Raw genomic sequence first — 12367 nt, 5'->3', positions numbered from 1 at the left:
GCGAACGTTATATTTATTTTAACACTTGCGATTAATTCTGTACCTGCAATAAGTTTTAGGTTGCCCAAAATTTCGAATGTACCTATTACTCTACAGTAGTATGTAAACTCTACGTAAGAGTAATAAGATTTGATAGTTTTATAGTAATTTAATCGTTGTTAATATTTGTAGGTCAGGAGCATATGGCATCATATTTTAAATTGATTCAAGAAGCAAATGATTGTACGATCGCCAAAGTGTTGGTGATAGAATGGAAGCTGTCCCACGCGGGATGGTGGAATGAAAGAGAGCACCACCAAGACATTCCGTGCGCCTGTCCAAAACACCAAAGATCTCCCCTGGATGTGCTAAAGTAATAAATAACTCATTCTATCAAGTTGTAAAAATACTTTATGCCGACTAGATGACAAGATTCGTTTATTGCGTAAAGGACCTCCATACCCAGAAAATCGGTTCAGCGGTTTGGGCGTGAAGATGTAACAGACAGGCCGATAAAATTATTATAGAAGAATTAAATATCCATAGTTCCATACTAATATATTATTATAAATACGAAAGTGTGACTGCCTATCCGTCCGTCTGTCTGTCTGTCTGTTACCTCTTTACGCTCAAACCGCTGAACCGATTATACTGAAATTTGGTACGGAGATACTGTAAGTCCCGGGAAAGGACATAGGATACTTTTTATCCCGAAAAAATGTACAGTTCCCGCGCGATAAACGAGTTTTGCGGTCGTCATCTAGTTCTTTAATATATTTTGATTTTTTTATTGAAGAATTAAACTATTAATAGAAGCTATGCAGACGGTAAAGATTGAGGCAGTTTACATTTTGTCGGTGAGCCTTTGAAATTTTGTCGAAAACATTCCAAAGTTTCAACTTTCACTGCCTTTTCATTGCGTGGTAAATTAAGCTACCAGTTTTCCATGAAAATTGAAGTGATTTTAATTACTATATTAATATCCATTATAGGGCTAAAAAAGGTAAAGAAGGTGGTGCTGAGGAGTCCGAGGCCGTCGTGCTCGGCAGGACGGACACGACTAATGACGTCACAAAACTGATAAGTAGTAGACGGGTGTTGTATGAACAGAAGATTGAAAAACCTTAGTCACTTCAATAAAAAAACTTCTTCCCATTTAACACTTTTATTTCTTATAAATAATTTTCCATACTTTAGTATTCGAACACTAAAACACGAGTATATACAATAGTAGGATGCGAATTTCTAATTCCCGATCCCTTTACAACGTTTTACTAAAAACAAAATTACGATAATGAAATAACATTATAAAGGTATAAATTAACATCTTCTCCTCTTATAATTGTTATTTAAATTGTACAATTATATTTGGTATTATAAATTAGTATTCCTACGAGTAGAACGAGTCTAAAGTTTTAAAGCATTCGAGAACTACTTCCAGTTTAAAACGATCGCCTGTTTTCATACCGTCCTAGGAGGACGGTCCTCTTTTGAAAATCATTTTTAAAACTACAGTCGTTTGTATAAGTCTTCAATTAGCATGCCTTGGCCATCGATTTGCGGGGCGCCAGTCGCACCTTGAAACCTTCCTCGCGTTTTAGAATGATGTCGGCCTGCAGTCTGAACTCGGACTCCGTGATGTCGGAGTACACCTTGAAGTTCCTCAGGATGGTCGAGAGGATGATCTTCAGCTTCAGCATGGCGTATTTACGACCTGACAAGAAGAAAAACATAAATAATTTTGCTAAAGAAACTCATAGCTACCGCATTTTGCATCGCAGCGGGAACTGCCTTGAAATAATATAAATTATAAAACCTATTCTAGTTAGGTGTTAGTCATTTTTATGATCTACTGCTTTATTACCTGGTGTAAAGTTTTATGTAAGGTTAAGGTTGTATGTTTTATGGCTTGAATTAATGACTCACCGACGCAGCTCCTGGGTCCAGCGGAGAAGGGGACGAACGCGTAGTAGTGGCGGTTAGCGGAGCGCTCCGGCAGGAAGTTGTCGGGGTCGAATTTGTTGGGGTTGGGATATACGTCCTCGCGACGGTGCAGCTTGAACGTTCCCACAACCACGGTGGTTCCAGCGGGCACTTGTAGCCCACAAGAAGCTAAAAAGTGTAAAATGTTTGTGTTAATAATTTATATCGACGCACCGGAAGTCGGAAAACACTAAAATAATGCATACAGCATAAAATAATAATATGTAACTTTGTTTCTGTCATCTTTTTAAAGTTGTTCAACCGAGCTACTACTATTTAATCTAACATCTATGATGATAAATCGATCGTTAACATAACTTGTTACCGTTCATTATGCAAATTCACTCTTAATTTAAATAAAATAGTAATTTAAAAACATAAATTATTTGTTTGTACATATTTCATCGGCCACAATATCACTTCGTGCAAATACTACAAAACCATGTCGAAATATTTTTCTCAAATCTTAGGAAGGTTAATAGTCGGGAAAACCTGTAAGGCCCGGTTTCTGAGATATTTTTTCTGAGTTAGTTTATCTCTTCAATCTTGTTGGTTGGAATGGTTTATGATTTGATGATAGGCAATCAAAAGCACTAGTGACTCTAGATGAAATCCTTGAAAAATCATAGACCATGGCACAAACCAATTCAACTAAGGTCTGAACAGCTTTTGAAATATTATAATTTAATAATTCGACTTACGCATCGTCACGTCCTGGTTAAGACGACGAGCAATGATGGGCACCGGAGGGTACATTCTCAGAGTCTCCATGAGGCATCTCTCCAAGTATTTCATCTCCAATGTGTCTTGGAAGGTGGCGGGACGGTCGGAGTCACCGAAGATTCCGTACAGCTCCTCAACAACTTTCTCTTGAATGTCCTGATGGATACCCATCAAGGACAAGAAGAAGCTGCTTCCGGCGGCGGTGGTGTCGTGACCCTACATTACCATAAAATGCAATCAAGTGGCAGCAGATAAAAATGTATGACATAACAATGCGACATAGATAAAATCCATAATCATTTATTTGACTCGTTTCTGATTTAAATATGACATAGTCGTATACGAGAATAACTATGTCATATTTAAATTGGCTGATACATTTACCTCAAACATAATGGTGTCCACTTGTTCTTTGATTTCCTCGTCAGTGATGACCACTCCTCCCTGGGCGCTCTCCAGGAGCAGGTCGAGGAAAGCGAGACGCTTCTTCTGACCGACATCTTCGTCGACGTCCAAGTCGTCTTTAAGACCGGCCGATTGTCCGAAAGACAAACCCTCGACGGAAGTTACTTTGCTCGATAAGTTGTCTGAGGTCTCCGGGTTGACGACGATGGATGGCTGTTTGCCGGATTTGAAGTCCTCCTTCTTCTTCTGGATAACCTGAGGGAAACAATAATTATGTTATCACTCTAACGTTTGACCTGTAATTGATTCTGATCAGAGAAATTGAAAAATACCTTTTTGGTCAAACCGTGGATGACGCTGAGGAGTTTCTCCTGGACTTTGGAGTACTGGGTGAAGTTGAAGAGGAGGTCTGGTCTGAGCCAGATCTTGGTATGTCTCAAGTGGAGGATGTCACACATCTTCATCACAGCCATAGCGTACTCGTACCCGCTCTGGTCTTGAGTCGTCTTGCTCACGCCCATGGCAGTTTCTGTAGGAAAACGATCAAATCACTAGATTGCTCGGAAATCCAACCACATCCAACAATATTCTGCATTTTCAGACATAAAAATCGAAAAAGAAACTAAGGGCCTGTTTCACCAATTCCTGATAAGTGATCAATAGCCATCCACTTGACAGATCAAGTATGGAGAATCTGCCAAAAAAGTTGTGAATAGCCTATTAATATCACTTAAAGGTCAGGTTATAATAATTATGCAGAAAAAATTAATATATTATAGCAATAAATGGTTTGCGGTCACGTTATCCTTTCAGTGTCGATTTAGGGCATCAGCTTGATTTCCCACTTAGCCTCGATTGTTTAATCCGTCGTAAAGTGACACAACCTTCCCTGCAGTAGTTATGGGTAATTAATATTACAATCGCGCGTGGGAGGTCGACCAATATATACTGATGTCTTATGTCTTTCCTTATAAGGAGCCCTATAGTACTATGAATGACAACACGCTTACTACCGACCAGTGCAAGGATGATGACATTCGTGTGTTGGAACTGTGCTTCCAGTCATCAAACAGGGATTTCACTTCAAGTAATAGGAAAGCAATTTGAGAGGGATTTATTATTTGGAATCAATTTTATTGCGACTTAGGGTGGGTTGCACCAGAGGCGTAGTTATAGTTAAGGTTAAGGTTATCGTCAAATATGGCGTCCATTATGGACTTTTACTCGGAATTTGGCAGTTCATTTGACATTTTGTTATGGTTAAAGTTAAAGTTATAGTTAAAGTAAGTTGGTGCAACCCACCTTAAGAAACATTAATATATTTGATTAGACAAAAGTTTTCCGAGACAGTTAATGTAACTTTGCTAGCCATGAAACGCGGAGGTTGCTATTTCATTTTAATATAAACTAAAACCTATTTGATTGCAACAATAGCATTATTTAATAAGTAAGTTTTATAGGTAAGGACTTTTAATCGATATAAAATTATAAAGTAAGTACGGAACTCTTTACAAGGCTCTATATAGAACCTTCTATAATTAAACAGACACGAGGATGTATGACAATTAACACGCGTTCTGAGAAACAAACTAGTCCGTAATTTTACCTTGTATGCATTGCAAATCGTTTAGTACTAAGTTCCGGCAAACGTGGAAAATATCAGTGCCATGAATTAAATATTATTATAATATCCACGTAAAGACGCAAAAAACATATTTGCGTGCTAGTCAGTCTAGAAATAATACCGGTCACTGAATAATTGACACATGTTAATATAGAGTTTAAAAATCGTTGTCTACTCTACATAAACATAATATTTAAATGTAGGGTCATTTTTTGTAAATTGATATGCGCATACGTAAGTAGCGACAGTACAGTAATGAATTCCGTAGACATTACTACGTGCTATCTACTAGAATTTAAAAATAATTACGTGTCAAATCGCGTATTACAGATTATGCCCAGACAAGTAACTATTTTGGACTTTAATTTGAGCCTAAAAATGGTTTCCTCAATAAAGTCGATTAGAATTATTATTCAGACGTACTTGTAAATTTTTAAATTTTTATATGGGAATTTTAAAATTAGATGCCTATGTCATTGATAATAATAAGTAATAATAATAATATTAATACCATAAAATATTTTGCCAAAGTAACTTCGAAATGCTTATATTTGTAAACGCTGTTTAGTAAATACTTGTGTAATAGTAGGCATGCTCTAACTGCTATTGAATAATTAACACTGATAAAGCTATGATAAATAATAATCATGGCGCTTGTAACTAGACAAAAACGATGTAACGCTTAATTGCTAGAATTTTTTGACAAAATATATTTATCTCTTCTAAAGCTGTTTAATTCAGTCCTTTAAGATGCATTAGATCTTAACTGTAATGACCAAGTTGTTGTAAGAAAACCAAGTGATAGCCTCCACAGAGTAAAATGAGAGAGTGCTCCTGTGTACTGCGCGAGCACATAGTCAACAAAAAAACTCTTGCGTTTGAAATTATGACGATATCGTCTCTTTGATTAACCTGGTTAAGGGTTAAAGAAACTCACCAAGCAAGATTTCGACGGTGCACTCGCTCATGTAGTCGTGGCAGTCGAACACGCCGGCTTCCTTCTTCATCTTGTCCACCACGGCTCTGGAGTTGGCGTTGAACAGGTCGATGAAACTCTTCAGCACGTTAAGGTGGAAGGTAGGCGCAATCAGCTTCCTGTGTGAGCGCCATTTGGGACCTTCGAATAAAGGAGACGTTCAATATGATTGTTAGTTAGGTATTCTTTAAGTTGAACCTGAAGGTTTTTTAGTAGAGGTTTTTAAGCGTGAGGGCTTTTTAAGACGGTCGTCAGTGTGCATGTGACACTGTCAACATATTCGAGAATTTAGTTCGAGTTGTTTGGTTTCAAGCTAGCTTAAATATATTTAAAAGTTATTAACTTAATTAACAATTTAAAAAACATTTTTTTTAATTATTATTTGATTAGGTTATTGATCTTTATTAGCGCAATATGAAACATCCAGCTTAGGTGGAAATAATATACATAATTGATCATGCATAATATTTATTACAACTTTTCCGCTGCTAAGCCTTACAACTTTTCCGCTGTTTATAAAATATTTGAGCATTATGTGCTTGGAAAAACCTAATGTATCTTGATTGCAAATTTCGGAATTTTATTGATGACAACAAATATGCAACGCTTAATAGCTTTTGCTGTAAATTAGCAAAACACCCCAATAAATTTTAACTTTCCCAAAAAAAAGTGATTATCTCAAGGTTTATTAAAATTGTAACTAATTAGTTATTCTATTTTATTCGTGCCTTTGACCCTCGCTGAAAACAGAGGGGTGCACCGTGCAGTGTGATTTGTCTTTCTGTATTCGTATCATATTATCTATTCATTATTGCAATGTAAGTTGGGTCCAGTGTAAGAAAAAATCGTTCGTAATGATAATTGCAAAGGCGCTAACCAGTACTGATAAGAAGACCGTTTCCGAGCCATGGCTTGAAGAACTGGTAGTCCTCGGCCTTGTCGATGTGGACATGGCTTCCGAGGATCACCTCTACGTCCCGAGGGTCGAACAGGAACACAAGCAGCCTGGGTCCGATCCACAGCTTCACTAGGCTGGTGTCATTGAATTCCTCAGCCTTCGTCACGACGTTCGAGAAAATGTCTAAAAAGAAAAAAAAAATACATCCAATCAACATTAATTGCCTCCTTGTTTATAACTTTTATTTTTATTTTTATCGCTGAACTAATCAACTTAAATATTTAATGCACAACAAAATGACTGAGCGATTATGGTAATTTATGTTAAATCTTGTTTTTCCAAACGTGTTTTTTACGCTTTGATATAGTGACATTCGTGAATATTACGTCAATAGCAAACTTTTATGCAAATTTAACAGGTACGGTAACTTTTTATTTATTAACAACTTTGTTTCGTTTAAATAACTATACCTAAACGTTAAACGTTTTTAAACCGTTCTCTAGGGCTACGAGTATGACAAGTATACGCACTGTCTTCCTGATCCCTAAAATCCCCGATTTCACTTGTGAATTATGAAATCAGGATTATCTCAGGTTAATTATTGTAAGTCTATCTTCTTTGTCAGTTCTGAGTCTTCCGGAAATTTTGCTAATTAATAAGAATATACCCTTACCGGCGGAGGTGCCTACGAATTCCAGAGCGTTTCCGATGAGGGGCAGGCCCTTCGGTCCGGGGATCTTCTCTGCCAGCTCGTACATGTGCCTCCTTGACATGCGCCAGTAGGTGTACCACAGGATGATGGCCGGCACCAGCAGCAGGTAGAACATGTTGGTGGCCGTCCAGGCCGTGCTCTGGAGAACACTCTCCGTCGCCGCGTAACTCATCTTGACTGTTTTTTCCTGTTGATAACGAATTATAGTCAGTAGATGTATACAAAATTAGATATTGGACGTTCCGAACATCTGATTTTAAATTTCGAAAATAGGAAAAAGCGTTGCCCTATGTCTAAATAACAACTAAATCAGGTACGTACTCGAAGGAGTGAAAAAGAAATGAATTAAAACGATATAACTTCAGACTTCAAATTACATAATATAATAAATATAAGTAATTGTTTTTGCAAAGGCATTCGTTGTATTTGTCTATGTATTTTGATTTAATATGTACTTGGTTGCCACAAAGTTTTGGACGATAAACTTTAAAAAAATCCTCTGAAGATTATGTAAAATAAAGTACCTAGTAAATATTTTACATAATGTTTACACTTTAATTCTTAATTTATGAATATGATAAGTCAATATCCGCAAACGTTGTCTCATAATAGTTAATTTGCACATTTTATTACTAATTAAAAACCAGATTGAAGTGTATTTTTCCACTCGGGAAGCCCATAAGCCCGAAACCAAGGTTTTTAGATCCCCTTTCGGTAACACGTTTTGTTTCCATGTTACTTGCAAGTGCTTTCCTTTTGTTTTTATTTTTTTCGTGTTCAGTTCCTATACGCTAAAAATAGACAGGGTTACTGAGATTCGCTGACTGTCTGTTTATCGTATGTCCGTCTATAATTTTATAAGCTTTGTTGATATTATATGAAAATTCAAATACTTATTCAGCAGGATTAAAAATATATATTTACCAGGTAAGGGTTTAATAAGGCCGTACAACAACGCGTTTCTACGGAATCCCTCGAGAGCATGTCCGATTTGCACGCAGCCGGTTTTAATAATATTAGATCTTAAATTAACTTAATATAATTTTTATTTTGACATTCTAGTAGGCCGTTGCCCGTTGACTTTTGAATAACGCTTCGGAAGCGATCGCTACTAGGTTTAATTATTGAAAAATGAAAATCTATTGTGTCTGCGATTTCCACGATCGAGGTATCAAGGTAACGCCTTGATAATTTGACTGCAGCGATATCGATTTTTCTCAACAATGACTAAAGCTAAGAAATTAAAGTTTATTGTTAGTATTCATCATGTCTTTATCTTTGGATGACCCATAGCATAACACGATTGGTCAACTTTTATAACACAGAATAATTAATCAAAAAGACCTCTATAAAACCAGGGATTCTAATTTTGCCAACAGACGAGAGTGATTTCAGCTTCCAAAATTTGTACATAGATTAGTTCAAACATACACTATAATTTGCCCAAAGCTTATATGAAAAATATTTATGGTTTTTAAATTACGCGACAAAAACCATTTTGTCGCTTACGCCCTTTCCATTTCTTGCTGTTCCATTTCTTGTTTTCTTCTCATAGAAATGTTATCTATGAGTATGAAATAGAAATGTTTTCTATGAGAGGCCGGCCTATCTCATAGAAAACAAGCGATCTAAAACATATCCAAAACGATTTTCTATTTTAACGCGGCGTCACCGCCCTGAACGCGCTTGGAAACAAACTCGACCGGTTTTTTCCTAATTATGGTAAGTGACATTTGGTTTTAAGACTCAAATTTTTTTGTACACATCCCAAAAATATGTCGAAACTCGTTATAGATTTCGGCGACAAACGTCTCTTAACAATATCTCTACAAAAAGGAAAAACACAAAAATATCAGCAGATGGAAGCTCGACATCATTTTCAATTAACCCTTCAGTAAGTGCCAAAATCTTTGCAAAAATGTAGGGTACGTAGTTTGCAAAAAAAAATGGCACCCGGCCTACCCTCTTTGTACAAATAATGTAATAACCTTACATCTAATCCATATTTTATGTTTGAGTGAAAAATATTATAATATATGTTAAATTTTCTATCTATCAAGCCATCATAATATAGTATTTAGTCAGATGTGATATTTGTCTCATCACTGTAAACTTTGAAATCTATGTTTCTAACTATTTCGCAACAAATATATTAATACATTATTATAATCTCAATAACACAGAGCTATACAAACTGTTTATGTAAACAATTCTTTGAAATAACTTAACTTGTTATCAATAAACAGATAAGAGATAAGAGTAATAAAAACCGGTTTTGGTATTATACACAAGCAAACTTCGTCCTTAGTGCAATACAAATAAAGTTCAAAATGGCCGCGGCCGGCAAAAAGCCGTTATAAATAGGTAATTTTTATCTTGATTATTTTACTAAATCGATACTATTATATACTATTACTAGGATCTAAATCGTTTTGTACACGATAATATACGCTTTTAACGTCAATTATTTACAAAAATATTAAACAAATCGCGTTCAAATCACATAAATAACAACCAAATTTTCTCGTGTAAACTAGAAGTTATTACGATGTAAGTATTTCTTTCAAATGATTATCTAAAACTATTTATAAATTATAATTAATAAATTAAACTATTTTACTACTTACATTCGTTAAATCCATCAATAATATCAAACAAACAACACAACATGGCAGAACACACACGAAAAATTCACGATTTTCAAATGACTGACAAATATTCGTCGACCACAGATTGTATAATATTTTGCATTCAGAATGTGGCAAATTTATCGTAGATCATAACTAACCAAACTTCTTCATACAAAAGTAGTCTCTAAGTCAACGAAATACGTAATTTAATCGAACGAAAGAGCGCGGCCACATCCGGCCGCTTGGGTGTAGACGGAATCGCTGCAGTATAATCTGTGGCGGCCGGATCCGGCCGCTTGGGGATTAAAAGGTTAAAAGAAGTAACATGATAATACATTATGGATTTTAGGTTCACAGGGTGTAACAAAACAAAGCTATTATACTTTAAGTGTGTTTGTTATATCGAGTTAGTTCACTGTGAAAGTATGCGCTGAAAGGGCATTTTTTTTAGATTTCTATAGGGAAGCGCCCCAGCGCCTGACGCTGTGTACTACTTTTGTATGGGCCAACTCCTGAGTTTGCCCATACAAAAGTAAAGAAAAGTTACTCTTTCGTCGCTGCTACTTTCACAGTGAATTCTATACAGGGGACTCATACACACCATAAAGTATAATCACTTAGTTTAGTTACATGTTGTATAGATCACAAAGAAAAAGTAAAGTTTGTAATTTTTTCATTTGTAAAATTTACACTAAGTATCTAGTTTTTTGTACACACAAAATATAATATAATTTTTCTTAAAACAAAAAAATAGTAAGTTCAGCCTTCTTATTATTATATTAATACTATAGATGTTCTGCGCGGCTTCGCCCGCGTAATTTAGGAATTTCATGGAAACCGTACATAACCGTAAAAAATAGCCTATGTTCCTTTACGTGGTCTGTTCTTCATGTGTGCCAAAAAACATAAAAATTTCTCCAGTAGTTCTTAATATAATAAGCAATTTCATTTTTTTTTTGCGTTACGCGGGTTAACGCGCTTTTTTCGTTACATAGCTCATTTGTTGAGGAAGGCTATAGGCTATATTTTATCACGATAAAAGTAATAGGAGCGAAGAAATAGAGGAAAGTGTAGAAAAAAAACGGGGGAAATTATTTGAAAGACGTGCTTATTTAAACGCGCTAATAGCTCATTTATTTAGGAAGGCTATAGAGGAACATGTGGAAAAAACGGAGGAAATTGTTTAAAATTGCATTATCTTAAGAAATAAAATTGCATTATCTTAAGAAACTACTGGAGCAATTTTTATGTTATTTGGCACACATGAAGAATAGATCACTTGAAAGGACATAGGTTTTTTTTGCGGAAAAATGTACGGTTTCCGTGACATTCCTAAATTATGCGGGCGAAGCGCGCGGAACCTAGTAAGAAATAAATCAGGCAACATAATTTAATATATCACTTTCCATTACATTCAAAACCCCAAAGCTTTGTTGAAACAATTTTAAAGTATGTACACTTTCAATAGATATCCAAAGTTTCTTCTAAAAGAGTTCAAGCATAAAATAAAAGAAAAGGTTTGTGGAATAAGTCTGAAATGGCAGAAGTTATAAAAAATGCTTTCATTGCGGTAGCTAAAAGTTCGCGCCTTCAAGCGCTTTCCCTCACAATTCACATAATAATAGATGGAGCTATAAAGTAACAAATAAACGCCTTTGAAATACTGAGAGTATCCTAGTGGTTTCTGGACTCATACTTTGGTTTATCAATATTTAATCACAATAATTGTAAGTTTACTGTTAAGTATTTTTTTTAAACTTATAATATTTTCTAATAGCGGATCTGAAAGAATAAAAAAAGAACTATGCAATGAGTTTTACTCATTTCTGAAACTTTTAATAGTTGGTTAACATTAAGTACAAAACTTAACGCGTTAAAATTTTTAAGATATCGGCGAGTCGAAAGAGATATAAGTATTTAGGTAAGTACATTTTTAAACTATTGATATACATATTTTACAATATAACTTAGTGAATTTATTACTGTAATAACTATCTTTTGTTTAAAAGGAAAATACATTTATCACATTCACTCACATACGAAAAGCTTCGCCAAACAAAAAGCTTGACAAGTCTAGCACCAGGATAGACAGACAGAATAACACTCACTTTTGTACAACAACTATTGATTTTATTTAATAGGACATTTTTTTAATTATTTAAGTAATCAAAATATTCTTAAAAAAAATTGTCACCGTGAAAATATTTATTCAATTAATAACAAAAGCTCATCACAAGAAAAAACGAAAACAATTCAACCACCAAAATAACTGTAACTTATTTTTATTACTTAATTATTTTATGATAGCACTAGTACAAAAATAGAGCAGATCTCCTTACCTTATATACTAATACATTCACTAAGGCCCACTTAATTTAGAGCGATGTGCCCTGTTATCCTGACCGGCTTATGTTAAACTGCTGAAGCGACTCCGGCG

At 35.2% G+C, this 12367-nt stretch overlaps 2 protein-coding genes across 6 annotated transcripts in view; one reads left to right on the top strand and one right to left on the bottom strand.

Moving 5' to 3' along the window:
- The window catches only part of LOC121728539, a 19769-nt gene extending 18192 nt beyond the window's left edge, over positions 1–1577 (top strand). For all 3 annotated transcript variants that reach the window (XM_042116698.1, XM_042116697.1, XM_042116699.1), the window contains 2 exons: positions 172–352; positions 972–1577. In XM_042116698.1, the coding sequence (XP_041972632.1) occupies positions 172–352; positions 972–1107 (317 nt within the window). In that variant the 3' untranslated portion in view covers positions 1108–1577. The remainder of the gene's footprint in view (positions 1–171; positions 353–971) is intronic.
- On the bottom strand, positions 1129–12367 carry LOC121728538 (cytochrome P450 4g15). 3 transcript variants are annotated; one of them, XM_042116694.1, is made up of 9 exons: positions 12274–12367; positions 7262–7489; positions 6568–6771; positions 5652–5831; positions 3423–3619; positions 3070–3345; positions 2664–2901; positions 1906–2091; positions 1129–1693 (listed from the first exon to the last, which is right to left on the bottom strand). In XM_042116694.1, the coding sequence occupies exons 2-9, from the start codon at positions 7470–7472 to the stop codon at positions 1515–1517; spliced, it is 1671 nt and encodes a 556-aa protein (XP_041972628.1). In that variant the 5' UTR covers positions 7473–7489; positions 12274–12367; the 3' UTR covers positions 1129–1514. The 3 variants fall into 3 exon arrangements, with proteins under 3 accessions (XP_041972628.1, XP_041972629.1, XP_041972630.1); XM_042116695.1 differs by having other exon boundaries at positions 7262–7487; positions 12270–12346; XM_042116696.1 differs by lacking the exon at positions 12274–12367 and adding an exon at positions 9289–9294 and having other exon boundaries at positions 7262–7487.

This window comes from Aricia agestis, chromosome 7 (genome assembly GCF_905147365.1).
Source record: "Aricia agestis chromosome 7, ilAriAges1.1, whole genome shotgun sequence".
Taxonomy (NCBI): Eukaryota; Metazoa; Arthropoda; class Insecta; order Lepidoptera; family Lycaenidae; genus Aricia; species Aricia agestis.
The sequence above is the reverse complement of the archived record's forward strand: the minus strand, read 5'-3'. Positions and strand labels throughout refer to the sequence as shown.